Source organism: Scyliorhinus torazame, chromosome 25 (assembly GCF_047496885.1).
Source record: "Scyliorhinus torazame isolate Kashiwa2021f chromosome 25, sScyTor2.1, whole genome shotgun sequence".
NCBI lineage: Eukaryota > Metazoa > Chordata > Chondrichthyes > Carcharhiniformes > Scyliorhinidae > Scyliorhinus > Scyliorhinus torazame.
The window spans coordinates 39,804,178-39,831,942 of NC_092731.1; the positions used below are offsets into that span (position 1 = coordinate 39,804,178).

General features: G+C 55.4%; 1 protein-coding gene across 1 annotated transcript in view; it reads right to left on the bottom strand.

The window, feature by feature from the left end:
* Positions 1 to 27,765, bottom strand: part of LOC140402552 (uromodulin-like) — an 84,772-nt gene that overhangs the window by 24,392 nt on the left and 32,615 nt on the right. The window contains exons 4-5 of the mRNA XM_072490403.1: positions 17,458 to 17,534; positions 17,204 to 17,368 (exon numbers count right to left, since the gene is read on the bottom strand). Coding sequence (XP_072346504.1) covers positions 17,204 to 17,368; positions 17,458 to 17,534 — 242 coding nt within the window. The remainder of the gene's footprint in view (positions 1 to 17,203; positions 17,369 to 17,457; positions 17,535 to 27,765) is intronic.

Here is a 27,765-nt window from a genome sequence, read left to right on the forward strand (position 1 = left end):
CTTGCCTCGTACATCTACTCTAAACCTTGCCCCTCTCACCTTAAACCTATGCCCCCTAGTAATTAACCCCTCTCCCTGAGGAAACGACTCTGACTATCCACTCTGTCTGTACCCCTCATAATTTTGTAGACCTCTATCAGGTCACCCCTCAACCTCCGTCGTTCCAGTGAGAACAAACCGAGTTTATTCAACCTCTCCTCATAGCTAATGCCCTCCATACGAGGCAACATTCTGGTAAATCTCTTCTGCACCCTCTCTAAAGCCTCCACATCCTTCTGGTAGTGTGGCGACCAGAATTGAACACTATACTCCAAGTGTGGCCTAACTAAAGTTCTGTACAGCTGCAACATGACTTGCCAATTTTTATACTCAATGCCCCGGCCAATGAAGGCAAGCATGCCGTATGCCTTCTTGACTACCTTGTCCACCTGTGTTGCCCCTTTCAGTGACCTGTGGACCTGTACACCTAGAGAGAGAGATAGAGACAGGGAGAGAGAACTTCCTGTACAAAAACAAGACAAAATACCATGAGAAACCTAACAAACAATTTGGTACAAGGCAAAGCTGCCACAACTCAAGCCAGTGCACGCACAACCGCCCCGCCCCCCCTGACTCCAGCAACAGCCCCACATTGGTGGAGAGGAGTCCGCACGCAGCACAGTCCACCGGGAAAGGACAGGCAGAGCACAGTGAGGAGAGAGAGAGAACACGCCTCCCCTGACTCACACCAGGAAGGACCCCTCCATCCCAGGTGCACAGAAGCCGGAGTGCCGCAACTGGCGAGCACCCAGCCGCTAAGCCCAAAGTAACAATACAGAATAAAAATACAATAATAACCAAGTAATCCCCCAACGATAAAACAAAACCAACATTCGTACAGAATGCTGATATTCAATTGGGCCACCGCACTGCTGCTCTCACAGTTCCAGCATCCATTCTCCAGACACCATCCACTCCAAAAGTGAGTCCGTTCTCCTCCACTTTCAGCCTGACAGTGGGCCAATCAAAACCGCCCCGTGCTCCACTCCCAGACAGTAAGCCAAAAGGCAGCCAGTAACAAGTATAGGTAACAAGTTACAGCCAGAAACAGCAGCAGCTCAGAGATAAACAGCCTGCATGTGACAGGCCTGAGATTCACCAGTGTGAAATGCTCAGGTGACTAGGAGGCAGAGCTCCATCCTAATTGGAGGAACTCCCCACAGAATATAACCCCAACCTGGAAGCATTTCAGGAAGTGAAGCGGAACGGATCGGATCAGATCAGTCTGGCCTCTCGGGGGGCCTTTGCCTCCATCTCCACCTCCCCTCACTCGCTCCATCCCACTCCCCTCACTCACTCCTTGCAAAGGAATAAAAGCCACTCCCTCAGTTGGGGATTTGATGATTGCTGCGGGAGTTTTCCGGGTGAAGTTTCAGTTCAAATGCTGGTACCTGATGATGATGATGCAGCATTTGAAGATGCAATGTGTGACCGAGTGGTCTGTGGTCTGGGCGGCAGAGTGGTCTGTGGCCTGGGCGGCAGAGTGGTCTGTGGTCTGAGCGGCAGAGTGGTCTGTGGCCTGGGTGGCGGAGTGGTCTGTGGCCTGGGTGGCGGAGTTGGAACTACAGCATCAGCTGGAAATAAGGGACACAAAGAGAGGGAGACTGAGTGAGGACAAAATCACAACATCAAAGCAATAATTCAGCAAATGAGAGAGAGGAGGCGGAACAGCCTCCACAATCATACAAATGTGACTCCTACCCAGACTGGTCCCCACACGGACAGTCCACATACTCCTGACCCCATAACAAACCCCTCCACCCACCAGTAAGCAACCCCCATGGTATCCCCCAAATCCGACCCCCACCCACACGAGATTCTCTTCCCCTTCCACAGTCCCTCAGGGGCTGGTTTAGCTCACTGGGCTAAATAGCTGGCTTTTAAAGCAGACCAAGGCAGGCCAGCAGCACGGTTCAATTCCCGTACCAGCCTCCCCGAACAGGCGCCGGAATGTGGCGACTAGGGGCTGTTCACAGTAACTTCATTGAAGCCTACTTGTGACAATAAGCGATTTTCATTTTTTCATTTCATTCACTGACCCAACACCCCTCTCTCCAACCCCCACCCGCCCCACCACCAATCCCCCCTACCCCACACACCAAACCTCAACCCGTATCAGCTGGCCTCTGGGGTAGAACATAGAAAATACAGCACAGAACAGGCCCTTCGGCCCATCGAGTCTGCACAGGCTCTTGGAAAGAGCACCCTACCCAAAGTCAACACCTCCACCCAACACCAAGGGCAATTTTGGACACTAAGGGCAATTTAGCATGACCAATCCACCTAACCTGCACATCTTTGGACTGTGGGAGGAAACCGGAGCACCCGGAAGAAACCCACGCAGACACGGGGAGGACGTGCAGACTCCGCACAGACAGTGACGCAAGCCGGAATCGAACCTGGGACCCTGGAGCTGCAAAGCAATTGTGCTATCCACAATGCTACCGTGCTGCCCTTAAGAACAAATAAATCTACACTATGTCATTTTACCGTAATCCATGTACCTATCCAATAGCTGCTTGAAGGTTCCTAATGTTTCCGACTCAACTACTTCCACAGGCAGTGCATTCCATGCCCCCACTACTCTCTGGGTAAAGAACCTACCTCTGATATCCCTCCTATATCTTCCACCTTTCACCTTAAATTTATGCCCCCTTGTCATGGTTTGTTCCACCCGGGGAAAAAGTCTCTGACTGTCTACTCTATCTATTCCCCTGATCATCTTATAAACCCCTATCAAGTCGCCCCTCATCCTTCTCCGTTCTCATGAGAAAAGGCCTAGCACCGTCAACCTTTCCTCGTAAGACCTACTCTCCATTCCAGGCAACATCATGGTAAATCTCCTTTGCACCTTTTCCAAAGCTTCCACATCCTTCCTAAAATGAGTCGACCAGAACTGTACACAGTACTCCAAATGTGGCCTTACCAAAGTTTTGTACAGCTGCATCATCACCTCACGGCTCTTAAATTCAATCCCTCTGTTAATGAACACGAGCACACCATAGGCCTTCTTCACAGCTCTATCCACTTGAGTGGCAACTTTCAAAGATGTATGAACATAGACCCCAAGATCTCTCTGCTCCTCCACATTGCCAAGAACTCTACCGTTAACCCTGTATTCCGCATTCATATTTGTCCTTCCAAAATGGACAACCTCACACTTTTCAGGGTTAAACTCCATCTGCCACTTCTCAGCCCAGCTCTGCATCCTATCTATGTCTCTTTGCAGCCGACAACAGCCCTCCTCACTATCCACAACTCCACCAATCTTCGTATCGTCTGCAAATTTACTGACCCACGCTTCAACTCCCTCATCTAAGTCATTAATGAAAATCACAAACAGCAGAGGACCCAGAACTGATCCCTGCGGTACGCCACTGGTAACTGGGATCCAGGCTGACTATTTGCCATCCACCACCACTCTCTGACTTCTATCGGTTAGCCAGTTCATTATCCATCTGGCCAAATTTCCCACTATCCCATGCCTCCTTACTTTCTGCATAAGCCTACCATGGGGAACCTTATCAAATGCCTTACTAAAATCCATGTACACTGCTTTACCTTCATCCACATGCTTGGTCACCTCCTCAAAGAATTCAATAAGACTTGTAAGGCAAGACCTGCTCCTCACAAATCCGTGCTGACTATCCCGAATCAAGCAGTGTCTTTCCAGATGCACAGAAATCCTATCCTTCAGTACCCTTTCCATGACTTTGCCTACCACCGAAGTAAGACTAACTGGCCTGTAATTCCCAGGGTTATCCCTCGTCCCTTTTTTGAACAGGGGCACGACATTCGCCACTCTCCAATCCCCTGGTACCACCACTGTTGACAGTGAGGACGAAAAGATCATTGCCAACGGCTCTGCAATCTCATCTCTTGCTTCCCATAGAATCCTTGGATATATCCCGTCAGGCCCGGGGGACTTGTCTATCCTCAAGCTTTTCAAAATGCCCAACACATCTTCCTTCCGAACAAGTATTTCCTCGAGCTTACCAGTCTGTTTCACACTGTCCTCGCCAACAATACGGCCCCTCTTATTTGTAAATACAGAAGAAAAGTACTCATTCAAGACCTCTCCTATCTCTTCAGACTCAATATACAATCTCCCGCTACTGTCCTTGATCGGACCTACCCTCGCTCTAGTCATTCTCATATTTCTCACATATGTGTAAAAGGCCTTGGGGTTTTCCTTGATCCTACCCGCCAAACATTGTTCATGCCCTCTCTTCGCTCTCCCAATCCCTTTCTTCAGTTCCCTCCTGGCTATCTTGTATCCCTCCAATGCCCTGTCTGAACCTTGTTTCCTCAGCCTTACAGAAGTCTCGTTTTTCCTCTTAACAAGGCATTCAACCTCTCTTGTCAACCATGGTTCCCTCACTCGACCATCTCTTCCCTGCCTTACAGGGACAGACATATCAAGGACACGTAGTACCTGTTCCCTGAACAAGTTCCACATTTCACTTGCGTCCTTCCCTGACAGCCTATGTTCCCAACTTATGCACTTCAATTCTTGCCTGACAACATCGTATTTATCCTTCCCCCAATTGTAAACCTTGCCCTGTTGCACGTACCTATCCCTCTCCATTACTAGAGTGAAAGTCACAGAATTGTGGTCACTCTCTCCAAAATGCTCCCCCACTAACAAATCTATCACTTGCCCTGGTTCATTACCAAGTACTAAATCCAATATTGCCCCTCCTCTGGTCGGACAATCTACATACTGTGTTAGAAAAGCTTCCTGGACACACTGCGCAAACACCACCCCATCCAAACTATTTGATCTCAAGAGTTTCCACTCAATGTTTGGGAAGTTAAAGTCACCCATGACTTCTACACTGTGACTTCTGCACCTTTCCAAAATCTGTTTCCCAATCTGTTCCTCCACATCTCTGCTACTATTGGGGGGCCTATAGAAAACTCCTAACAAGGTGACTGCTCCTTTCCTATTTCTGACTTCAACCCATACTACCTCAATAGGGTGATACTCCTCGAACTGCCTTTCTGCAGCTGTTATACTATCTTTAATTAACAATGCCACCCCCCCCCCCCCACCTCTTTTACCACCCTCCCTAATCTTATTGAAACATCTATAAGCAGGGACCTCCAACAACCATTTCTGCCCCTCTTCTATCCAAGTTTCCATGATGGCCACCACATCGTAGTCCCAAGTACCGATCCATGCCTTAAGTTCACCCACCTTATTCCTGATGCTTCTTGCGTTGAAGTATACACACTTCAACCCATCTCCGTGCCTGCAAGTACTCTCCTTTGTCAGAGTTCCCTTCCCCACTGCCTCACTACACGCTTTGGCGTCCTGAATATCGGCTACCTTAGTTGCTGGACTACAAATCCGGTTCCCATTCCCCTGCCAAATTAGTTTATACCCTCCCGAAGAATACTAGAAAACCTCCCTCCCAGGATATTGGTGCCCCTCTGGTTCAGATGCAACCCGCCCTGCTTGTACAGGTCCCACCTTCCCCAGAATGCGCTCCAATTATCCAAATACCTGAAGCCCTCCCTCCTACACCATTCCTGCAGCCACGTGTTCAACTGCACTCTCTCCCTATTCCTAGCCTCGCTATCACGTGGCACTGGCAACAAACCAGTGATGACAACTCTGTCTGTCCTGGCTTTTAACTTCCAGCCTAACTCCCTAAATTCGTTTATTACCTCCACACCCCTTTTCCTACCTACGTCGTTGGTACCAATGTGCACCACGACTTCTGGCTGCTCCCCCTCCCCCTTAAGGATCCTGAAGACACGACCCGAGACATCCCTGGCCCTGGCACCCGGGAGGCACCATACCTTCCGGGAGTCTCGCTCGCGACCACAGAATCTCCTATCTATTCCCCTAACCATTGAATCTCCTACAACTATTGCTTTTCTATTCTCTCCCCTTCCCTTCTGAGCCCCAGAGCTAGACTCAGTGCCAGAGACCTGGCCGCCAGGGCCTTCCCCCGGTAGGTCATCCCCCCCAACAGCATCCAAAACGGTAGAGAATCCCAAACAGTCACAACTCTGTCAGTTTATCATTTTTTAAAGTTTCCCTCCCTCTCGGCCCAATTGGCTTCCCCGTATTTTGAATTTGTGCCTCATGGTTCCAGACTCCCAAACCCGGGAAAACAGCTCAGCCACACCCACCCTGAGCCACACCCACCCTGAGCCACACCCACCCTGAGCCACACCCACCCTGAGCCACGCCCACCCTGAGCCACACCCACCCTGAGCCACGCCCACCCTGAGCCACGCCCACCCGAGCCACGCCCACCCTGAGCCACGCCCACCCTGAGCCACGCCCACCCTGAGTCACACCCACCCTGAGCCACACCCACCCTGAGCCACACCCACCCTGAGCCACATCCACCCTGAGCCACGCCCACCCTGAGCCACACCCACCCTGAGTCACATCGAGCCTGTCTCTGCATTAAGTATGTTTTAGGTTTCAGTGAGAGTTCATCGGGTCAGAGAGTTTCACAACACAGAAAGAGGCCCTTCAGCCCATCGGGTCAATGCTGGCCGTCAAACACCCGTCTATTCCAATCCCATTTCCCAGCACTTGGTCTGTTGTCTTGTTTGCTTTGGCATTTCAAGTGCTAAACGCTACTTAAATGTTGTGAGGGTCCCTCCTCCACCCCCCTTTCAGGCAGCGAGTTCCAGATTCCCACCTCCCTCTGGGTGAAAAAGCTTTTCCGCAAATCCCCTCCATGTCTCCTGCCGCTGGTCTGAAATCTGTGCCCCCTGATTATTGGCCCCTCAACTGAGGAGAGAGGTTTCTTCCTGTCCACCCTTTACATGTCCCTCAAATTGTGTACACCTCACTCCGGTCCTCCTCGGCCTTCTCTGCTCCATGGAAAACCGCAGCCTAACCAGGGGAGCGTGGTAGCACAGTGGTTAGCACTGTTGTTTCACAGCTCCAGGGTCCCAGGTTCGATTCCCGGCTGGGTCACTGTCTGTGCAGAGTCTGCACATTCTCCCCATGGCTGTGTGGGTTTCCTCCGGGTGCTCCGGGTTCCTCCCACAAGTCCTGAAAGATGTGCTGTTAGTAATTTGGACATTCTGAATTCTCCCTCTGTGTCCCCGAACAGGCGCCGGAATGTGGCGACCAGGGGATTTTCACAGTAACGTCATTGCAGTGTTAATCTCAGCCTACTTGTGACAATGAAGATTATTATTATTAGAGCTGGAACGCTCCAACCCAGGAACATCCTGGTGAATCTCCTCTGCACCCTCTCCAATGCAATCACATCCTACCTATAGTGTGGTGACCCAGAACCGTACACAGTTTCCCAGCCAGGGTCTAAGCAGTGTTTTATACAGCTCCATCATTACCTCTCTGCTTTTATATTCTATGCCATGGCACGTATCCCATATGCTTCTTAACCACCTTATCTACCTGTCCCGCTGCCTTCAGGGATCTGTGGACATGAACTCGAAGATCCCGCGGGCCCTCTGTGCTTCCTCGTTTCCTGCCGTTCACTGTACATTTCCTTGTCTTGTTCCTCCTCCCAAAATGCATCACCTCACACGTTTCAGGGTAAATTCCACTTGCCGCTGTTCTGGCCCTCTAACCAGCCCGTCTATATCATCCTGAGAGAATACATGTCTGGGTTCTTCAAACTCTCTTTGTAAGACAGACCAGACACCCCACGAACAAGTCTGGTGAACCTTCGGTAAACTCCAGCAATGGGAATAATATCCTTCCTCGGGTAAGAAGGGGATTTGAGGAAATCGGTTTTACCCAGAGGGTGGTGGTGACGGTCTGGAACACACTGGCTGGGAGGGTGGTGACGGTCTGGAACACACTGGCTGGGAGGGTGGTGACGGTCTGGAACACACTGGCTGGGAGGGTGGCGACGGTCTGGAACACACTGGCTGGGAGGGTGGTGACGGTCTGGAACACACTGGCTGGGAGGGTGGTGACGGTCTGGAACACACTGGCTGGGAGGGTGGTGGAGGCGGTTGCCTCACATCCTGTAAAAAGTACCTGGCTGAGTTCTTGGCACATTGTAACATTCGAGGCTGTGGGACAAGTGCTGGCCAATGGGATGAGGTGGGCAGGTCAGGTGCTTTTCATGCATCGGTGCAGACTCGATGGGCCGAAGGGCCTCTTCTGCACTCGGTGATTCTGTGATTCTATAAGGAACCACATCGACATAAACCACTCGGGGTTTGGTCTAATCAGAGTTCTATAAATTTGCAGCAAGATTTTGCTGCTCCTGGACTCCAATTCTCTGCTGACAAAGCCTAACATACTATTCACTTCCTTTTAAAAACAAATATTTTTAATTAAAGTTTTGCAATGTTTTTCATAATAAATAGTAATAATCCTAACACAGCAAAATAGAGTGAACATTAACATAGTGCTTTCAGAGAATATACAACAGCAATTGACTAGACGTGACCCCACGCGCCTCAGTCTTCCCACACCCTCCCAACGGAGCCCTCACCCCCACTCCCCTCTGGGTCGCTGCTGCTGACGTTTTAATTTTCCCTGAGAAGCCACTGGACGGTATTATGCCCCCGCTCAACAGCAGCAGCTCTGTACACTTGGCAAAATTATTTACACACATAAGTAGGCATCTGTTCATAGTGTTGTCGTCCCTTGCTTCTCCCAGACGGAGTTCGCTGCCGTTGTCATCTCGTTCCGCTTCTGCGGCCCTCCCGTCTTCCCTGTTTTCTCTGTTCCTTTGGACGTTAAATTTGTTAATGTCTCCTTGCCTCCCCCCTCTCTGGCTCTCCTCTATTGTTCCCTGTCTCTTCCCTCCCCCCCCCCCCCCCTCTCCCGGTCTATCTCTCCCTGTCCCCGGTCTATCCCCACCCCTCTCCCGGTCTATCTCTCCCTCTCCCCGCTCGTGCCCCCCCCGGTCTATCTCTCCCTCTCATGCTTTGGCTACTCTCCCCTGTTTCTTGGCTACCTGGCTATTTTTCTGCTTGTTTATTGGCCACAAACAGGTCTCGGAACAATTGGGTGAATGGCTCCCACGTTCTGTGGAAGCCGTCGTCTGACCTTCGGACGGCGAATTTGATTTTCTCCATTTGGGGAGATTCCGAGAGGTCGGACAGCCAGTCTGCAGCTTTGGGCGGTGCTGACCGCCAGCGAGTCTGCAGCTTTGGGCGGTGCTGCTGACCGCCAGCCAGTCTGCAGCTTTGGGTGGTGCTGCTGACCGCCAGCCAGTCCGCAGCTTTGGGTGCTGCTGACCGCCAGCCAGTCCGCAGCTTTGGGTGGTGCTGACCGCCAGCCAGTCCGCAGCTTTGGGTGGTGCTGACCGCCAGCCAGTCTGCAGCTTTGGGTGGTGCTGCTGACCGCCAGCCAGTCTGCAGCTTTGGGTGGTGCTGCTGACCGCCAGCCAGTCCGCAGCTTTGGGTGGTGCTGACCGCCAGCCAGTCTGCAGCTTTGGGCGGTGCTGCTGACCGCCAGCCAGTCCGCAGCTTTGGGTGGTGCTGACCGCCAGCCAGTCTGCAGCTTTGGGTGGTGCTGCTGACCGCCAGCCAGTCCGCAGCTTTGGGTGGTGCTGCTGACCGCCAGCCAGTCTGCAGCTTTGGGTGGTGCTGCTGACCGCCAGCCAGTCCGCAGCTTTGGGTGGTGCTGCTGACCGCCAGCCAGTCTGCAGCTTTGGGTGGTGCTGCTGACCGCCAGCCAGTCCGCAGCTTTGGGTGGTGCTGCTGACCGCCAGCCAGTCTGCAGCTTTGGGTGGTGCTGACCGCCAGCCAGTCTGCAGCTTTGGGTGCTGCTGACCGCCAGCCAGTCCGCAGCTTTGGGTGGTGCTGCTGACCGCCAGCCAGTCTGCAGCTTTGGGTGGTGCTGACCGCCAGCTAGTCTGCAGCTTTGGGTGGTGCTGACCGCCAGCCAGTCTGCAGCTTTGGGTGGTGCTGACCGCCAGCCAGTCTGCAGCTTTGGGTGGTGCTGACCGCCAGCCAGTCTGCAGCTTTGGGTGGTGCTGACCGCCAGCCAGTCTGCAGCTTTGGGCGGTGCTGCTGACCGCCAGCCAGTCCGCAGCTTTGGGTGGTGCTGACCGCCAGCCAGTCCGCAGCTTTGGGTGCTGCTGACCGCCAGCCAGTCTGCAGCTTTGGGTGGTGCTGACCGCCAGCCAGTCTGCAGCTTTGGGCGGTGCTGCTGACCGCCAGCCAGTCTGCAGCTTTGGGTGGTGCTGACCGCCAGCCAGTCTGCAGCTTTGGGTGCTGCTGACCGCCAGCCAGTCCGCAGCTTTGGGTGGTGCTGACCGCCAGCCAGTCCGCAGCTTTGGGTGGTGCTGCTGACCGCCAGCCAGTCTGCAGCTTTGGGTGGTGCTGACCGCCAGCCAGTCTGCAGCTTTGGGTGGTGCTGCTGACCGCCAGCCAGTCTGCAGCTTTGGGTGCTGCTGCTGACCGCCAGCCAGTCCGCAGCTTTGGGTGGTGCTGACCGCCAGCCAGTCTGCAGCTTTGGGTGGTGCTGACCGCCAGCCAGTCTGCAGCATTGGGTGCTGCTGACCGCCAGCCAGTCTGCAGCTTTGGGTGGTGCTGCTGACCGCCAGCCAGTCCGCAGCTTTGGGTGCTGCTGACCGCCAGCCAGTCTGCAGCTTTGGGTGGTGCTGACCGCCAGCCAGTCCGCAGCTTTGGGCGGTGCTGCTGACCACCAGCCAGTCCGCAGCTTTGGGTGGTGCTGACCGCCAGCCAGTCCGCAGCTTTGGGTGGTGCTGCTGACCACCAGCCAGTCCGCAGCTTTGGGTGGTGCTGCTGACCGCCAGCCAGTCTGCAGCTTTGGGTGGTGCTGCTGACCGCCAGCCAGTCTGCAGCTTTGGGTGCTGCTGACCGCCAGCCAGTCTGCAGCTTTGGATGCTGCTGACCGCCAGCCAGTCCGCAGCTTTGGGTGCTGCTGACCACCAGCCAGTCCGCAGCTTTGGGTGGTGCTGACCGCCAGCCAGTCTGCAGCTTTGGGTCGTGCTGACCGCCAGCCAGTCTGCAGCTTTGGGTGGTGCTGCTGACCGCCAGCCAGTCCGCAGCATTGGGTGGTGCTGACCGCCAGCCAGTCTGCAGCTTTGGGTGGTGCTGCTGACCGCCAGCCAGTCCGCAGCTTTGGGTGGTGGTGCTGACCGCCAGCCAGTCTGCAGCTTTGGGTGGTGCTGACCGCCAGCCAGTCCGCAGCTTTGGGTGCTGCTGACCGCCAGCCAGTCCGCAGCTTTGGGTGGTGCTGACCGCCAGCCAGTCTGCAGCTTTGGGCGGTGCTGCTGACCACCAGCCAGTCCGCAGCTTTGGGGAGTGCTGCTGACCGCCAGCCAGTCTGCAGCTTTGGGTGGTGCTGACCGCCAGCTAGTCTGCAGCTTTGGGCGGTGCTGCTGACCGCCAGCCAGTCTGCAGCTTTGGGGGGTGCTGCTGACCGCCAGCCAGTCTGCAGCTTTGGGTGGTGCTGACCGCCAGCCAGTCTGCAGCTTTGGGCGGTGCTGCTGACCGCCAGCCAGTCCGCAGCTTTGGGTGGTGCTGACCGCCAGCCAGTCTGCAGCTTTGGGTGCTGCTGACCGCCAGCCAGTCCGCAGCTTTGGGTGGTGCTGACCGCCAGCCAGTCTGCAGCTTTGGGTGGTGCTGACCGCCAGCCAGTCTGCAGCTTTGGGTGGTGCTGACCGCCAGCCAGTCTGCAGCTTTGGGTGGTGCTGACCGCCAGCCAGTCTGCAGCTTTGGGTGGTGCTGCTGACCGCCAGCCAGTCCGCAGCTTTGGGTGGTGCTGACCGCCAGCCAGTCTGCAGCTTTGGGTGGTGCTGACCGCCAGCCAGTCTGCAGCTTTGGGTGGTGCTGACCGCCAGCCAGTCTGCAGCTTTGGGTGGTGCTGACCGCCAGCCAGTCCGCAGCTTTGGGTGTTGCTGACCGCCAGCCAGTCTGCAGCTTTGGGTGGTGCTGACCGCCAGCCAGTCTGCAGCTTTGGGCGGTGCTGCTGACCGCCAGCCAGTCCGCAGCTTTGGGTGGTGCTGACCGCCAGCCAGTCTGCAGCTTTGGGTGGTGCTGCTGACCGCCAGCCAGTCTGCAGCTTTGGGTGGTGCTGACCGCCAGCCAGTCTGCAGCTTTGGGTGGTGCTGCTGACCGCCAGCCAGTCTGCAGCTTTGGGTGGTGCTGCTGACCGCCAGCCAGTCCGCAGCTTTGGGTGCTGCTGACCGCCAGCCAGTCTGCAGCTTTGGGGGGTGCTGCTGACCGCCAGCCAGTCCGCAGCTTTGGGGGGTGCTGCTGACCGCCAGCCGAACACGATTCCACGGCGGGCGATCGGGGGGGCAAAGGCAAGGGCATCCGCCCTCCTCCCCAGGAATAGATCTGGCTGGTCTGAAACCCCGAAGACCGCCACTTTCGGGCATGGCTCCACCCTCACCCCCACCACCTTGGACATTGCCTCGAAGAAGGCTGCCCAGTACCCCGCAAGTCTGGGGCAGGACCAGAACACGTGGGCGAGGTTGGCTGGGCCTCCTTGGCACCGCTCACATCTGTCCTCCACCTCTGGGAAGAACCTACTCATACGGGTTCTTGTTAAGTGGGCTCTATGTACCACTTTTAGTTGCGTCAGGCTAAGCCTTGTGCATGTGGAGGTGGAGTTGACCCTATGCAGTGCTTCGCTCCAGAGTCCCCGCCCTATCTCGATCCCCAGGTCCTCCTCCCACTTCATTCTTGTTGCGTCCAGTACGGTGTCAGCCCCTTCTACCAGTCGGACATACATGTCACCACAGTTTCCTTTATCTAGTATGCTTGCGTTCAGTAACTCTTCCAGTAGTGTCTGTCGTGGGGTTGTGGGTATGTCCCTGTCTCCTTTCGTAGGAAGTTTTTTAGTTTTTTAGCTCGTTCCCCCTGGCCAGCTGGAATTTCTCTGTCAGTTCGCCCAGTGTTGCGATCCTGCCGTCCGTGTATAGGTCCCTGACTGTCAGTGTCCTTCTGTCCTGTCCCCACCTTTTGAAGGTGGCGTCAGTCAGTGCTGGCGGGAACCTATGGTTGTTGCAGATGGGAGCTTTACTCGACATTCTGGTCAGGCCAAATTGTTGCTGTAGTTGTTCCAGGACTGGAGGGTGTCTATTACCACCGGGCTGCTAGAGTGTTTTTGGGTGGGGATGGGAGCGCCACCATGGCGAGGGCCCGGAGGGAGGTCCCCCTGCAGGAGGCCTCTTCCGCGCGTCCCCATTCGGCTTCTGGCTCCTTGATCCATCCCCTTATTCGCTCGGCCGTCGCCGCCCAGTGGTAAAGTTGTAGGTTTGGGAGGGCAAGCCCCCCCCCTGGATTTTGTTTTTTGTAAGACCTTCTTTGGGATCCCAGCATTCTTCCCCCCCCCATACGAACGCCATGATTAGTTTGTCTAGTGCTTTGAAAAAGGCCTTGGGGATGTAGATCGGGATGGATCTGAATGGGAAGAGGTACCTGGGCAGCACGTTCATGTTGATCATCTGGACTCTCCCCGCGAGGGAGAGTGGGAGTCTGTTCCATCTTTGCAGGTCCTTTTTTACTTCCTCTGTCAGACTGGTGAGGTTCCATTTGTGGATCCCTTTCCAGTCATGGGCTATTTGGATCCCCAGGTAGGAATTTGAGTCGGGCTTGTTTAAACGGCAGTCCCGTTAGGGCTGCCTCACCTACTTGTGGGAGTACTGGGAAGATCTCGCTTTTACTCATGTTGAGTTTGTAGCCCGAGAAGGCGCCAAGCTCTTTCAGGAGCGCGATGATTCTGTCCCTGCTGCTCTGCGGATCCGAAATGTAGAGGAGCAGGTCATCTGCATAGAGTGAGACTATGCTCTCTGCCGCCCCTTCAGAACCCCCTCCAGCTTTTTGCTGCTCTGAGCGCGATTGCTAGTGGCTCGATCGCGAGAGCGAACAGCAGCGGGGACAGTGGGCATCCTTGTCTGGTGGCCCTGTGCAGCTGGAAGTATCGGGAGTTGGTTTGTTGGTCCGTACGCTCACCATGGGAGCGTTGTATAGGAGCTTTACCCAGGAGGTGAACCCTGTTCCAAGCCCGAACCGCTCCAGTACCTCTATGAGGTATTTCCATTCGACTCTGTCGAAGGCCTTTTCTGCATCTAGGCAGACGATCACCTCTGGTGTTCTCTCCCCGGAGGGGGTCATTATCACATTCAGCAGGCGCCTGATGTTCGAGGTAAGCTGTCTACCTTTGACAAAGCCCGTCTGGTCCTCTGCGACCACCTCAGGTACTCAGTCTTCTAACCTTTTGGCTCGGATTTTGGCCAGTATTTTGGCGTCTGCATTCAGCAGTGAGATGGGTCTGTATGACTCACATTCTGTTGGGTCTTTGTCTTTCTTAGGTATCAGCGAGATTGAGGCCTGTGCTAGCGTGGGCGGCAGCGTGCCCCTCGCTAGCAAGTCTGTGAACATCTCCCGCAGGTGCGGGGCCAGTGCTGTCGCAAATTGTTTGTAGAAGTCCACCGGTAACCCGTCGGGTCCCGGCCTTCCCTGCCTGCATGGAGCTAATGCTGTCCATGATCTCTCCCAGTGCTAGTGGTGCTTCGAAGCCCTGTTTTTTCCCTCCCCCACGACAGAAATGTCCAGTCCATCAAGGAACCGGTTCATCCCGGACTCCCCCATTGGGGGCTCTGAGGTGTACAGCCCTTGGTAGAAGGTCTTGAAGGTTTTGTTGATCTTTTCTGGTTCTGTTTCTAGCATGCCTCTGGTATCCTTGATTTGTGCAATTTCTCTGGTGGCTGCCTGCTTTCTCAGCTGGTGTGCCAACAGGCAGCTGGCTTTGTCTCCGTGTTCGTATAGGGTCCCACGTGCCTGGCGGAGTTGGTGCACTGCTTTCCTGGTGGAGAGCGGGTCAAAGTTCCTTTGTAGCTCTTTCCTCTCCGCCAGGAGCTCTACGGTCGGGGCCTCGGAGTATTTACAGTCTACCTCCAGTATGGAGTCCACCAGCTGCTGCTTCGCCATCCGTTCCTCCCTATCTCTTTGCGCTTTGAAAGCGATGATTTCCCCTCTTAGTACGGCCATTGGTGCTTCCCAGAACGTGGAGGGTGAGACCTCCCCGTCCTGGTTGTTCTCTGTGTACTCTGCAATGGCCCGTGATAACCTTTCATTGAAGGCCTTGTCCGCAAGTCGGGCTAAGTCCAACCTCCATGTGGGGCGTTGGGCCCTGCCCGTCTCCAGCCTCACGTCCATTTAGTGTGGAGCGTGGTCTGATATCACAATTGCGGAGTATCCCACCTTGTCTATCCCCGGAAGCACCGTTTTCCCTACCACAAAGAAGTCAATTCTGGTGTATACATTGTGTATTGGGGAGAAGGAGAATTCCTTCTCCCCCGGGTGGGCGAACCTCCAGGGGTCCACCGCTCCCAACTGCTCCATAAAGTGACTGAGTTCCCTTGCCATGCTTGAGGGTTTCCCCGTTTTGGGGTTTGATCTGTCTCTCTTTGGGTCCTGTACACAGTTGAAGTCCCCCCCATGATTAGTCGATGCGTCGCTATGTCAGGGATTTCTGCCATGGTCTTCTTGATGAAGCTCGTGTCGTCCCAGTTGGGTGCGTACACGTTAACTAGTACTACCGGTGCCCCATCCAGGGCCCCGCTGACCATGGCATACCGTCCCCCTGGTCCGTAACTGTCTTTGTCGCCCTAAACATCGTCCACTTGCTGATCAATATCGCTACCCCCCTGGCCCTTGTTCCATAGCAGGAATGGTAGGTCTGTCGCCCTTTCTTACCCGCAGTCGGTCCTGCTCTCTCAGGTGTGTCTCTTGGAGGAAGACTATGTCGGCCCTCATATTTCTTAGATGGGTGAGGACTCTGGATCTCTTCACTGGGCCGTTGAGTCATCTTACGTTCCAGGTGACTATCCTGCTGGGGGGCTTCTGCCCCCTCACTCCTGTGGGATTAACCATACTTACCTGGTGGTTGCGCCCCTGCCCTCCGGGGTTTCCCTTTGTTAGGGGGCCATCCAGGATGGCCGTTGTCACTGCTCTCTCCATGCGGTCGAGTCCCTGCGCTCCAGGGTTTCCCTTTGCCCCGGGGGCACCTGACATGGCTGCCCACTGTGCGTCCGCCACACGGGTAGTCCCCTGCACTCTGGGGTCTCCCTTTGCCCAGAGACCGTACTGGGTGGGTGCTTGCAGCGATTCCTTGTTTCGAGCCCTTGGTTGTGGCACTTTGTAGCCCGATTCCTTTTCTAGCCTTGTTTGTCCCTCCTTCCCTGTGTCGCCCCTCCCCGGTCTCTCCCTCCCTGTGTGTCCCCCCCCCCCCAGTCTCTCTCCCCCCCCCCCGCCCCCCCCCCCCCCGTCTCTCTCCCCCCCCCCCCCCCCCCGCCTCTCTCCTCCCCCCGGTCTCCCCCCTTTACCACTCACTTCCTAACTGCTTGTTGTAAATGCATGCTGGGTCTCAGTGACTTATTGATGAGGACTCCCAGCTCCCTTTGTACGTTTACACTTTCTAATCTCTCACCATTTGAGAAATAATCTGCACATCTGTCCCTCCCACCAAAGTGATGACCTCACATTTTCGATGTTCTCTTCCATCTCCCATGTTCTTGTCCATTCACTAAATCTGTCCAAATCCCCGTGAAGACTCTTTGTATCTTCCTCACAGCTCACATTCCCACTCACGTTGCACCTGTCACAATCTTGGAAAGATTACAATTGGTTCCCAACGTCCAAATCATTGATCAATAACAGCTGGGGCGGTCCAGAGAGCTGAGCCTTGTGGACCCCACTCGTCAGAGGCTGTCAATGTGAGAGTCACCCCTTTATTCCCACTCTCTGGTTTCTGCTTGTGAACTAATTCTTAATCTTTGCCAACATCTTGTTTAGTTTGTTGACCAAACTCCTGTTGGTAACTTTATCCAAAACTTTCTGAAAATACATAAACTCTTCATGCCCTTTCTCAATTCTGTCAGTAACGTCCCAAAAAACGTCCAATATGTTCATCAAACATCTTCCCCCACATTAACCCATGTCGACTGTGTCCAGTCAGATCCTCATTCTCCAAGTGTCCATTTCTCACATCCTTTGGAATTGATTCGAGCGTTTCCCCTCCGACTGCAGCAAGGTGACTGAGTTGGGAAAGGGTTACAAAGGAGCTGTAACAGTGTCTGATTCAGTTCCCGTCGCTGGAAATTACACTTTGGGTTTCAGTCCCTTACAGCAGGAAGGTCTGATGTAACTTTGTCATTGCTGCTGCTGACCTGGGACATCCCAGAATTACCCGTTTACTCCATTTAAAACCCCAATGTACCTGTGCAGTAAGCGAGGTTACAGGCGGGTGCCATCGACAAGTAATAAACAAAGTAATCGCTGCAGCGTTTGATCTTTATTTCCTGAGTCCAGTGACAGGTATTTCCACTCCAGTGAAAACAAACTCTCCTCGTCACCTCCCCATCACCCGGAGTGGGATGGGAACCTGAAATGAGGGACAGAGTGAAAAGTGTATCCAGTGTGAATATAGTTGGACAGTCAATGTAAATCTGATACAATAGAGTCTGAAATTACCGTTTAACCAGCCTGAGGCGTGTGTGGAGCAGTGATTGATTGGGACAACAGTCTCAGGAATGATCGATCCACCAGGACTGAAAGAACAATCACACAGTCAGTCGCTGTACTGGGGAAAGCAAAATACAATGAAGCTGGAATTACTCAGCTGGTCAGGCAGCCTGTGTGGAGAGAAACAGAATTAACATTTCTGTTTGTGATGACCCTTCGTCAGGACAGGGGAGTTATCATAACACCAAACATTAACTCTGATTCTCTCCACAGAAGCTGACTGAGCTGCTGAGTATTTCCAGCATAGAACATAGAACATAGAACGATACAGCGCAGTACAGGCCCTTCGGCCCACGATGTTGCACCGAAACAAAAGCCATCTAACCTACACTATGCCATTATCATCCATATGTTTATCCAATAAACTTTTAAATGCCCTCAATGTTGGCGAGTTCACTACTGTAGCAGGTAGGGCATTCCACGGCCTCACTACTCTTTGCGTAAAGAACCTACCTCTGACCTCTGTCCTATATCTATTACCCCTCAGTTTAAAGCTATGTCCCCTCGTGCCAGCCATTTCCATCCGCGGGAGAAGGCTCTCACTGTCCACCCTATCCAACCCCCTGATCATTTTGTATGCCTCTATTAAGTCTCCTCTTAACCTTCTTCTCTCCAACGAAAACTACCTCAAGTCCATCAGCCTTTCCTCATAAGATTTTCCCTCCATACCAGGCAACATCCTGGTAAATCTCCTCTGCACCCGCTCCAAAGCCTCCACGTCCTTCCTATAATGCGGTGACCAGAACTGTACGCAATACTCCAAATGCGGCCGTACCAGAGTTCTGTACAGCTGCAACATGACCTCCTGACTCCGGAACTCAATCCCTCTACCAATAAAGGCCAACACTCCATAGGCCTTCTTCACAACCCTATCAACCTGGGTGGCAACTATCAGGTATCTATGTACATGGACACCTAGATCCCTCTGCTCATCCACACTTCCAAGAACTTTACCATTAGCCAAATATTCCGCATGTTCTGTTTCCATTTCACATTGTATTCAGGAGGACGTGTGTGAAATGTGCAATGAGATAAACTCAGTCAGGGAGGAACTATTACCATGTTTAGCACCCTGGCAAGTGGACATATCCCTGAAAGAGACAAAATGTACCCGAGGCTGCTGAGGAGAACAAGGGAAGATGTAACAAAGACTCAAAGCAGCTTCACCCATCGACCGTGGCTATAGGTGTGGATCCGGAGATCTGGAGGACTAATAACATTGATAAAACCAGGATGTCTGTGTTGAGCTTGAGGGACCTCCACGAGAGGGCCGGGACATGGAGCCTCCAGCCTGTTTTTGCAGTCCTGCTGTGTGACAATGCCATCCTCATCGGCCTCTGGATCTGGAGCTGAAGGGGATCACAGCAAGAGGGAATTCGGATGGGCGGGACACTCCCAGAGTCACCTGGGTGGAAGGGCCTGGGCTGTGCACAAGTTGATCCTCCACCTTGTGGGGACCCGACAGCCCATGGCTACCTCCTTGTGACAGGGGAGCAGTTGGAATGAACTCAATGATCCGCGCTGTCCTCTAGCATCGACACTCGTGGATCCCAAAACATTCCTGCACAACGGGATGCTTCACCACGGAGTGTGTGTCCCTCACCACGGAGTGTGTGTCCCTCACCATGGAGTGTGTGTCCCTCACCACGGAGTGTGTGTCCCTCACCACGGAGTGTGTGTCCCTCACCACGGAGTGTGTGTCCCTCACCACGGAGTGTGTGTCCTTCACCACGGAGTGTGTGTCCTTCACCATGGAGTGTGTGTCCCTCACCACGGAGTGTGTGTCCCTCACCATGGAGTGTGTGTCCTGCACCATGGAGTGTGTGTCCCTCACCATGGAGTGTGTGTCATAGATTATCATAGAATTTACAGTGCAGAAGGAGGCCATTCGGCCCATCGAGTCTGCACCGGCTCTTGGAAAGAGCACCCTACCCAAGGTCAACACCCTATCCCCATAACCCAGCAACCCCACCCAACACTAAGGACATGTTGGACAGTAAGGGCAATTTATCTTGGCCAATCCACCTAACCTGCACATCTTTGGACTGTGGGAGGAAACCGCAGCACCCGGAGGAAACCCACGCACCCACGAGGAGAACGTGCAGACTCCGCACAGACAGTGACCCAAGCCAGAATCGAACCTGGGACCCTGGAGCTGTGAAGCAATTGTGCTATCCGCAATGCTACCTTGCTGCCCTTCATCACGGAGTGTTAGTCCCTCACTACAGAATGTGTGTTCCTCACCACGGAGTGTGTGTCCCTCACTACAGAGTGTGTGTTCCTCACCACGGAGTGTGTGTCCCGCACCACGGAGTGTGTGTCCCTCACCACAGAGTGTGTGTCCCTCACCACGGTGTGTGTGTCCTTCACCACGGAGTGTGTGTCCCTCACCACGGAGTGTGTGTCCCTCACCACGGCGTGTGTGTCCTTCACCGCGGAGTGTGTGTCCCTCACCACGGAGTGTGTGTCCCTCACCACGGTGTGTGTGTCCCTCACCACGGAGAGTGTATCCTTCACCACGGAGTGTGTGTCCCTCAACACGGAGTGTGTGTCCCTCACCACGGAGTGTGTGTGTCCTTCACCATGGAGTGTGTGTCCCTCACCATGGAGTGTGCGTCCCTCACCATGGAGTGTGTGTCCCTCACCACGGAATTTGTGTCCCTCACCACGGAGTGTGCGTCCTTCACCACGGAGTGAGTGTCCCTCACCACGGAGTGTGTGTCCCTCACCACGGAGTGTGTGTCCTTCACCACGGAGTGTGTGTCCCTCACCATGGAGTTTGTGTCCCTCACCACGGTGTGTGTGTCCCTCACCACGGAGTGTGTGTCCCTCACCACGGAGTGTGTGTCCCTCACCACGGAGTGTGTGTCCCTCACTACAGAGTGTGTGTTCCTCACCACGGAGTGTGTGTCCCGCACCACGGAGTGTGTGTCCCTCACTACAGAGTGTGTGTCCCTCACCACGGAGTGTGTGTCCCTCACCACGGAGTGTGTGTCCCTCACCACGGAGTGTGTGTCCCTCACCACAGAGTGTGTGTCCTTCACCACAGAGTGTGAGTCCCTCACCACGGAGTGTGTGTCCCTCACCACGGAGAGTGTGTCCTTCACCACCGAGTGTGTGTCCCTCACCACGGAGTGTGTTCCTCAACACGGAGTGTGTGTCCCTCACCACGGAGTGTGTGTCCTTCACCACAGAGTGTGTGTCCCTCACCACGGAGAGTGTGTCCTTCACCACCAAGTGTGTGTCCCTCACCACGGAGTGTGTGTCCTTCACCACAGAGTGTGTGTCCCTCACCACGGAGTGTGTGTCCCTCACCACAGAGTGTGTGTCCGTCACCACAGAGTGTGTGTCCCTCACCACGGAGTGTGTGTCCCTCACCACGAAATGTGTGTCCCTCACCACGGAGTGCGTTCCTCAACACGGAGTGTGTGTCCCTCACCACGGAGTGTGTGTCCCTCACCACGGAGTGTGTGTCCCTCACCACTGAGAGTGTGTCCCTCACCACGGAGTGTGCGTCCTTCACCACGGTGTGTGTGTCCCTCACCACGGTGTGTGTGTCCCTCACCACGGTGTGTGTGTCCCTCACCACGGAGTGTGTGTCCTTCACCACGGAGTGTGTGTCCCTCACCACGGAGTGTGTGTCCCTCACCACGGAGAGTGTGTCCCTCACCACGGAGAGTGTGTCCCTCACCACGGAGTGTGTGTCCCTCACCACGGTGTGTGTGTCCCTCACCACTGAGAGTGTGTCCCTCACCACGGAGTGTGCGTCCTTCACCACGGTGTGTGTGTCCCTCACCACGGTGTGTGTGTCCCTCACCACGGTGTGTGTGTCCCTCACCACGGAGTGTGTGTCCCTCACCACGGAGTGTGTGTCCCTCACCACGGAGTGTGTGTCCTTCACCCCAGAGTGTCTGTCCCTCACCATGGAGTGTGTGTCCCTCACCACGGAATGTGTGTCCCTCACCACGGAGTGTGTTCCTCAACACGGACTGTGTGTCCCTCACCACGGAATGCGTGTCCCTCACCACGGAGTGTGTGTCCCTCACCACTGAGAGTGTGTCCCTCACCACGGAGTGTGCGTCCTTCACCACGGAGTGTGTGTCCCTCACCACGGAGTGTGTGTCCCTCACCACGGAGAGTGTGTCCCTCACCATGGAGTGTGTGTCCCTCACCACGGAGTGTGTGTCCCTCACCACGGAGTGTGTGTCCCTCACCACGGAGAGTGTGTCCCTCACCACGGAGTGTGTGTCCCTCACCATGGAGTGTGTGTCCCTCACCACGGAGTGTGTGTCCCTCACCACGGAGAGTGTGTCCCCCACCACGGAGTGTGTGTCCTTCACCACGGAGTGTGTGTCCCTCACCACGGAGTGCGTGTCCCTCACCACGGAGTGTGTGTCCTTCACCACGGAGTGTGTGTCCCTCAACACGGAGTGTGTGTCACTCACCACGGAGTGTGTGTCCCTCAACACGGAGTGTGTGTCCCTCAACACGGAGTGTGTGTCCTTCACTACAATGTGCGTGTCCTTCACCACAGAGTGTGCGTCCCTCACCACAGAGTGTGCGTCCCTCACCACGGAGTGTGCGTCCTTCACCACGGAGTGTGTGTCCCTCACCACGGTGTGTGTCCTTCACCATGGAGTGTGTGTCCCTCACCACGGAGTCTGTGTCCCTCACCACGGTGTGTGTGTCCCTCACCACGGAGTGTGTGTCCCTCACCACGGAGTGTGTGTCCCTCACCATGGAGTGTGTGTCCTGCACCATGGAGTGTGTGTCCCTCACCATGGAGTGTGTGTCATAGATTATCATAGAATTTACAGTGCAGAAGGAGGCCATTCGGCCCATCGAGTCTGCACCGGCTCTTGGAAAGAGCACCCTACCCAAGGTCAACACCCTATCCCCATAACCCAGCAACCCCACCCAACACTAAGGGCAATTTTGGACACTAAGGGCAATTTATCATGGCCAATCCACATAACCTGCACATCTTTGGACTGTGGGAGGAAACCGCAGCACCCGGAGGAAACCCACGCACACACGGGGAGGATGTGCAGACTCCGCACAGACAGTGACCCAAGCCGGAATCGAACCTGGGACCATGGATCTGTGAAGCAATTGTGCTATCCGCAATGCTACCTTGCTGCCCTTCATCACGGAGTGTTAGTCCCTCACTACAGAATGTGTGTTCCTCACCACGGAGTGTGTGTCCCGCACCACGGAGTGTGTGTCCCTCACTACAGAGTGTGTGTCCCTCACCACAGAGTGGGTGTCCCTCACCACGGTGTGTGTGTCCTTCACCACGGAGTGTGTGTCCCTCACCACGGAGTGTGTGTCCCTCACCACGGAGTGTGTGTCCCTCACCATGGAGTGTGTGTCCCTCACCACGGAGTGTGTGTCCCTCACCACGGAGTGTGTGTCCCTCACCACGGAGTGTGTGTCCTTCACCACGGAGTGTGTGTCCTTCACCACGGAGTGTGTGTCCCTCACCACGGAGTGTGTGTCCCTCACCATGGAGTGTGTGTCCTGCACCATGGAGTGTGTGTCCCTCACCATGGAGTGTGTGTCATAGATTATCATAGAATTTACAGTGCAGAAGGAGGCCATTCGGCCCATCGAGTCTGCACCGGCTCTTGGAAAGAGCACCCTACCCAAGGTCAACACCCTATCCCCATAACCCAGCAACCCCACCCAACACTAAGGACATGTTGGACAGTAAGGGCAATTTATCTTGGCCAATCCACCTAACCTGCACATCTTTGGACTGTGGGAGGAAACCGCAGCACCCGGAGGAAACCCACGCACCCACGAGGAGAACGTGCAGACTCCGCACAGACAGTGACCCAAGCCAGAATCGAACCTGGGACCCTGGAGCTGTGAAGCAATTGTGCTATCCGCAATGCTACCTTGCTGCCCTTCATCACGGAGTGTTAGTCCCTCACTACAGAATGTGTGTTCCTCACCACGGAGTGTGTGTCCCTCACTACAGAGTGTGTGTTCCTCACCACGGAGTGTGTGTCCCGCACCACGGAGTGTGTGTCCCTCACCACAGAGTGTGTGTCCCTCACCACGGTGTGTGTGTCCTTCACCACGGAGTGTGTGTCCCTCACCACGGAGTGTGTGTCCCTCACCACGGCGTGTGTGTCCTTCACCGCGGAGTGTGTGTCCCTCACCACGGAGTGTGTGTCCCTCACCACGGTGTGTGTGTCCCTCACCACGGAGAGTGTATCCTTCACCACGGAGTGTGTGTCCCTCAACACGGAGTGTGTGTCCCTCACCACGGAGTGTGTGTGTCCTTCACCATGGAGTGTGTGTCCCTCACCATGGAGTGTGCGTCCCTCACCATGGAGTGTGTGTCCCTCACCACGGAATTTGTGTCCCTCACCACGGAGTGTGCGTCCTTCACCACGGAGTGAGTGTCCCTCACCACGGAGTGTGTGTCCCTCACCACGGAGTGTGTGTCCTTCACCACGGAGTGTGTGTCCCTCACCATGGAGTTTGTGTCCCTCACCACGGAGTGTGTGTCCCTCACCACGGAGTGTGTGTCCCTCACCACGGAGTGTGTGTCCCTCACTACAGAGTGTGTGTTCCTCACCACGGAGTGTGTGTCCCGCACCACGGAGTGTGTGTCCCTCACTACAGAGTGTGTGTCCCTCACCACGGAGTGTGTGTCCCTCACCACGGAGTGTGTGTCCCTCACCACAGAGTGTGTGTCCTTCACCACAGAGTGTGAGTCCCTCACCACGGAGTGTGTGTCCCTCACCACGGAGAGTGTGTCCTTCACCACCGAGTGTGTGTCCCTCACCACGGAGTGTGTTCCTCAACACGGAGTGTGTGTCCCTCACCACGGAGTGTGTGTCCTTCACCACAGAGTGTGTGTCCCTCACCACGGAGAGTGTGTCCTACACCACCAAGTGTGTGTCCCTCACCACGGAGTGTGTGTCCTTCACCACAGAGTGTGTATCCCTCACCACGGAGTGTGTGTCCCTCACCACAGAGTGTGTGTCCGTCACCACAGAGTGTGTGTCCCTCACCACGGAGTGTGTGTCCCTCACCACGAAATGTGTGTCCCTCACCACGGAGTGCGTTCCTCAACACGGAGTGTGTGTCCCTCACCACGGAGTGTGTGTCCCTCACCACGGAGTGTGTGTCCCTCACCACTGAGAGTGTGTCCCTCACCACGGAGTGTGCGTCCTTCAGCACGGTGTGTGTGTCCCTCACCACGGTGTGTGTGTCCCTCACCACGGTGTGTGTGTCCCTCACCACGGAGTGTGTGTCCTTCACCACGGAGTGTGTGTCCCTCACCACGGAGTGTGTGTCCCTCACCACGGAGTGTGTGTCCTTCACCCCAGAGTGTGTGTCCCTCACCACGGAGTGTGTGTCCCTCACCACGGAATGTGTGTCCCTCACCACGGAGTGTGTGTCCCTCACCACGGTGTGTGTGTCCCTCACCACTGAGAGTGTGTCCCTCACCACGGAGTGTGCGTCCTTCACCACGGTGTGTGTGTCCCTCACCACGGTGTGTGTGTCCCTCACCACGGTGTGTGTGTCCCTCACCACGGAGTGTGTGTCCCTCACCACGGAGTGTGTGTCCCTCACCACAGAGTGTGTGTCCTTCACCCCAGAGTGTCTGTCCCTCACCATGGAGTGTGTGTCCCTCACCACGGAATGTGTGTCCCTCACCACGGAGTGTGTTCCTCAACACGGACTGTGTGTCCCTCACCACGGAATGCGTGTCCCTCACCACGGAGTGTGTGTCCCTCACCACTGAGAGTGTGTCCCTCACCACGGAGTGTGCGTCCTTCACCACGGAGTTTGTGTCCCTCACCACGGAGTGTGTGTCCCTCACCACGGAGTGTGTGTCCCTCACCACGGAGTGTGTGTCCCTCACTACAGAGTGTGTGTTCCTCACCACGGAGTGTGTGTCCCGCACCACAGAGTGTGTGTCCCTCACTACAGAGTGTGTGTCCCTCACCACGGAGTGTGTGTCCCTCACCACGGAGTGTGTGTCCCTCACCACAGAGTGTGTGTCCTTCACCACAGAGTGTGAGTCCCTCACCACGGAGTGTGTGTCCCTCACCACGGAGAGTGTGTCCTTCACCACCGAGTGTGTGTCCCTCACCACGGAGTGTGTTCCTCAACACGGAGTGTGTGTCCCTCACCACGGAGTGTGTGTCCTTCACCACAGAGTGTGTGTCCCTCACCACGGAGAGTGTGTCCTACACCACCAAGTGTGTGTCCCTCACCACGGAGTGTGTGTCCTTCACCACAGAGTGTGTATCCCTCACCACGGAGTGTGTGTCCCTCACCACAGAGTGTGTGTCCGTCACCACAGAGTGTGTGTCCCTCACCACGGAGTGTGTGTCCCTCACCACGAAATGTGTGTCCCTCACCACGGAGTGCGTTCCTCAACACGGAGTGTGTGTCCCTCACCACGGAGTGTGTGTCCCTCACCACGGAGTGTGTGTCCCTCACCACTGAGAGTGTGTCCCTCACCACGGAGTGTGCGTCCTTCACCACGGTGTGTGTGTCCCTCACCACGGTGTGTGTGTCCCTCACCACGGTGTGTGTGTCCCTCACCACGGAGTGTGTGTCCTTCACCACGGAGTGTGTGTTCCTCACCACGGACTGTGTGTCCCTCACCACGGAGTGTGTGTCCTTCACCCCAGAGTGTGTGTCCCTCACCACGGAGTGTGTGTCCCTCACCACGGAATGTGTGTCCCTCACCACGGAGTGTGTGTCCCTCACCACGGTGTGTGTGTCCCTCACCACTGAGAGTGTGTCCCTCACCACGGAGTGTGCGTCCTTCACCACGGTGTGTGTGTCCCTCACCACGGTGTGTGTGTCCCTCACCACGGTGTGTGTGTCCCTCACCACGGAGTGTGTGTCCCTCACCACGGAGTGTGTGTCCCTCACCACAGAGTGTGTGTCCTTCACCCCAGAGTGTCTGTCCCTCACCATGGAGTGTGTGTCCCTCACCACGGAATGTGTGTCCCTCACCACGGAGTGTGTTCCTCAACACGGACTGTGTGTCCCTCACCACGGAATGCGTGTCCCTCACCACGGAGTGTGTGTCCCTCACCACTGAGAGTGTGTCCCTCACCACGGAGTGTGCGTCCTTCACCACGGAGTGTGTGTCCCTCACCACGGAGTGTGTGTCCCTCACCACGGAGAGTGTGTCCCTCACCATGGAGTGTGTGTCCCTCACCACGGAGTGTGTGTCCCTCACCACGGAGTGTGTGTCCCTCACCACGGAGTGTGTGTCCCTCACCACGGAGAGTGTGTCCCTCACCACGGAGTGTGTGTCCCTCACCACAGAGTGTGTGTCCTTCACCCCAGAGTGTCTGTCCCTCACCATGGAGTGTGTGTCCCTCACCACGGAATGTGTGTCCCTCACCACGGAGTGTGTTCCTCAACACGGACTGTGTGTCCCTCACCACGGAATGCGTGTCCCTCACCACGGAGTGTGTGTCCCTCACCACTGAGAGTGTGTCCCTCACCACGGATTGTGTGTCCCTCACCACGGAGAGTGTGTCCCTCACCACGGAGTGTGTGTCCCTCACCACAGAGTGTGTGTCCTTCACCCCAGAGTGTCTGTCCCTCACCATGGAGTGTGTGTCCCTCACCACGGAATGTGTGTCCCTCACCACGGAGTGTGTTCCTCAACACGGACTGTGTGTCCCTCACCACGGAATGCGTGTCCCTCACCACGGAGTGTGTGTCCCTCACCACTGAGAGTGTGTCCCTCACCACGGAGTGTGCGTCCTTCACCACGGAGTGTGTGTCCCTCACCACGGAGTGTGTGTCCCTCACCACGGAGTGTGTGTCCCTCACCACGGAGTGTGTGTCCCTCACCACGGAGAGTGTGTCCCTCACCATGGAGTGTGTGTCCCTCACCACGGAGTGTGTGTCCCTCACCACGGAGAGTGTGTCCCCCACCACGGAGTGTGTGTCCTTCACCACGGAGTGTGTGTCCCTCACCACGGAGTGCGTGTCCCTCACCACGGAGTGTGTGTCCTTCACCACGGAGTGTGTGTCCCTCAACACGGAGTGTGTGTCACTCACCACGGAGTGTGTGTCCCTCAACACGGAGTGTGTGTCCCTCAACACGGAGTGTGTGTCCTTCACTACAATGTGCGTGTCCTTCACCACAGAGTGTGCGTCCCTCACCACAGAGTGTGCGTCCCTCACCACGGAGTGTGCGTCCTTCACCACGGAGTGTGTGTCCCTCACCACGGTGTGTGTCCTTCACCATGGAGTGTG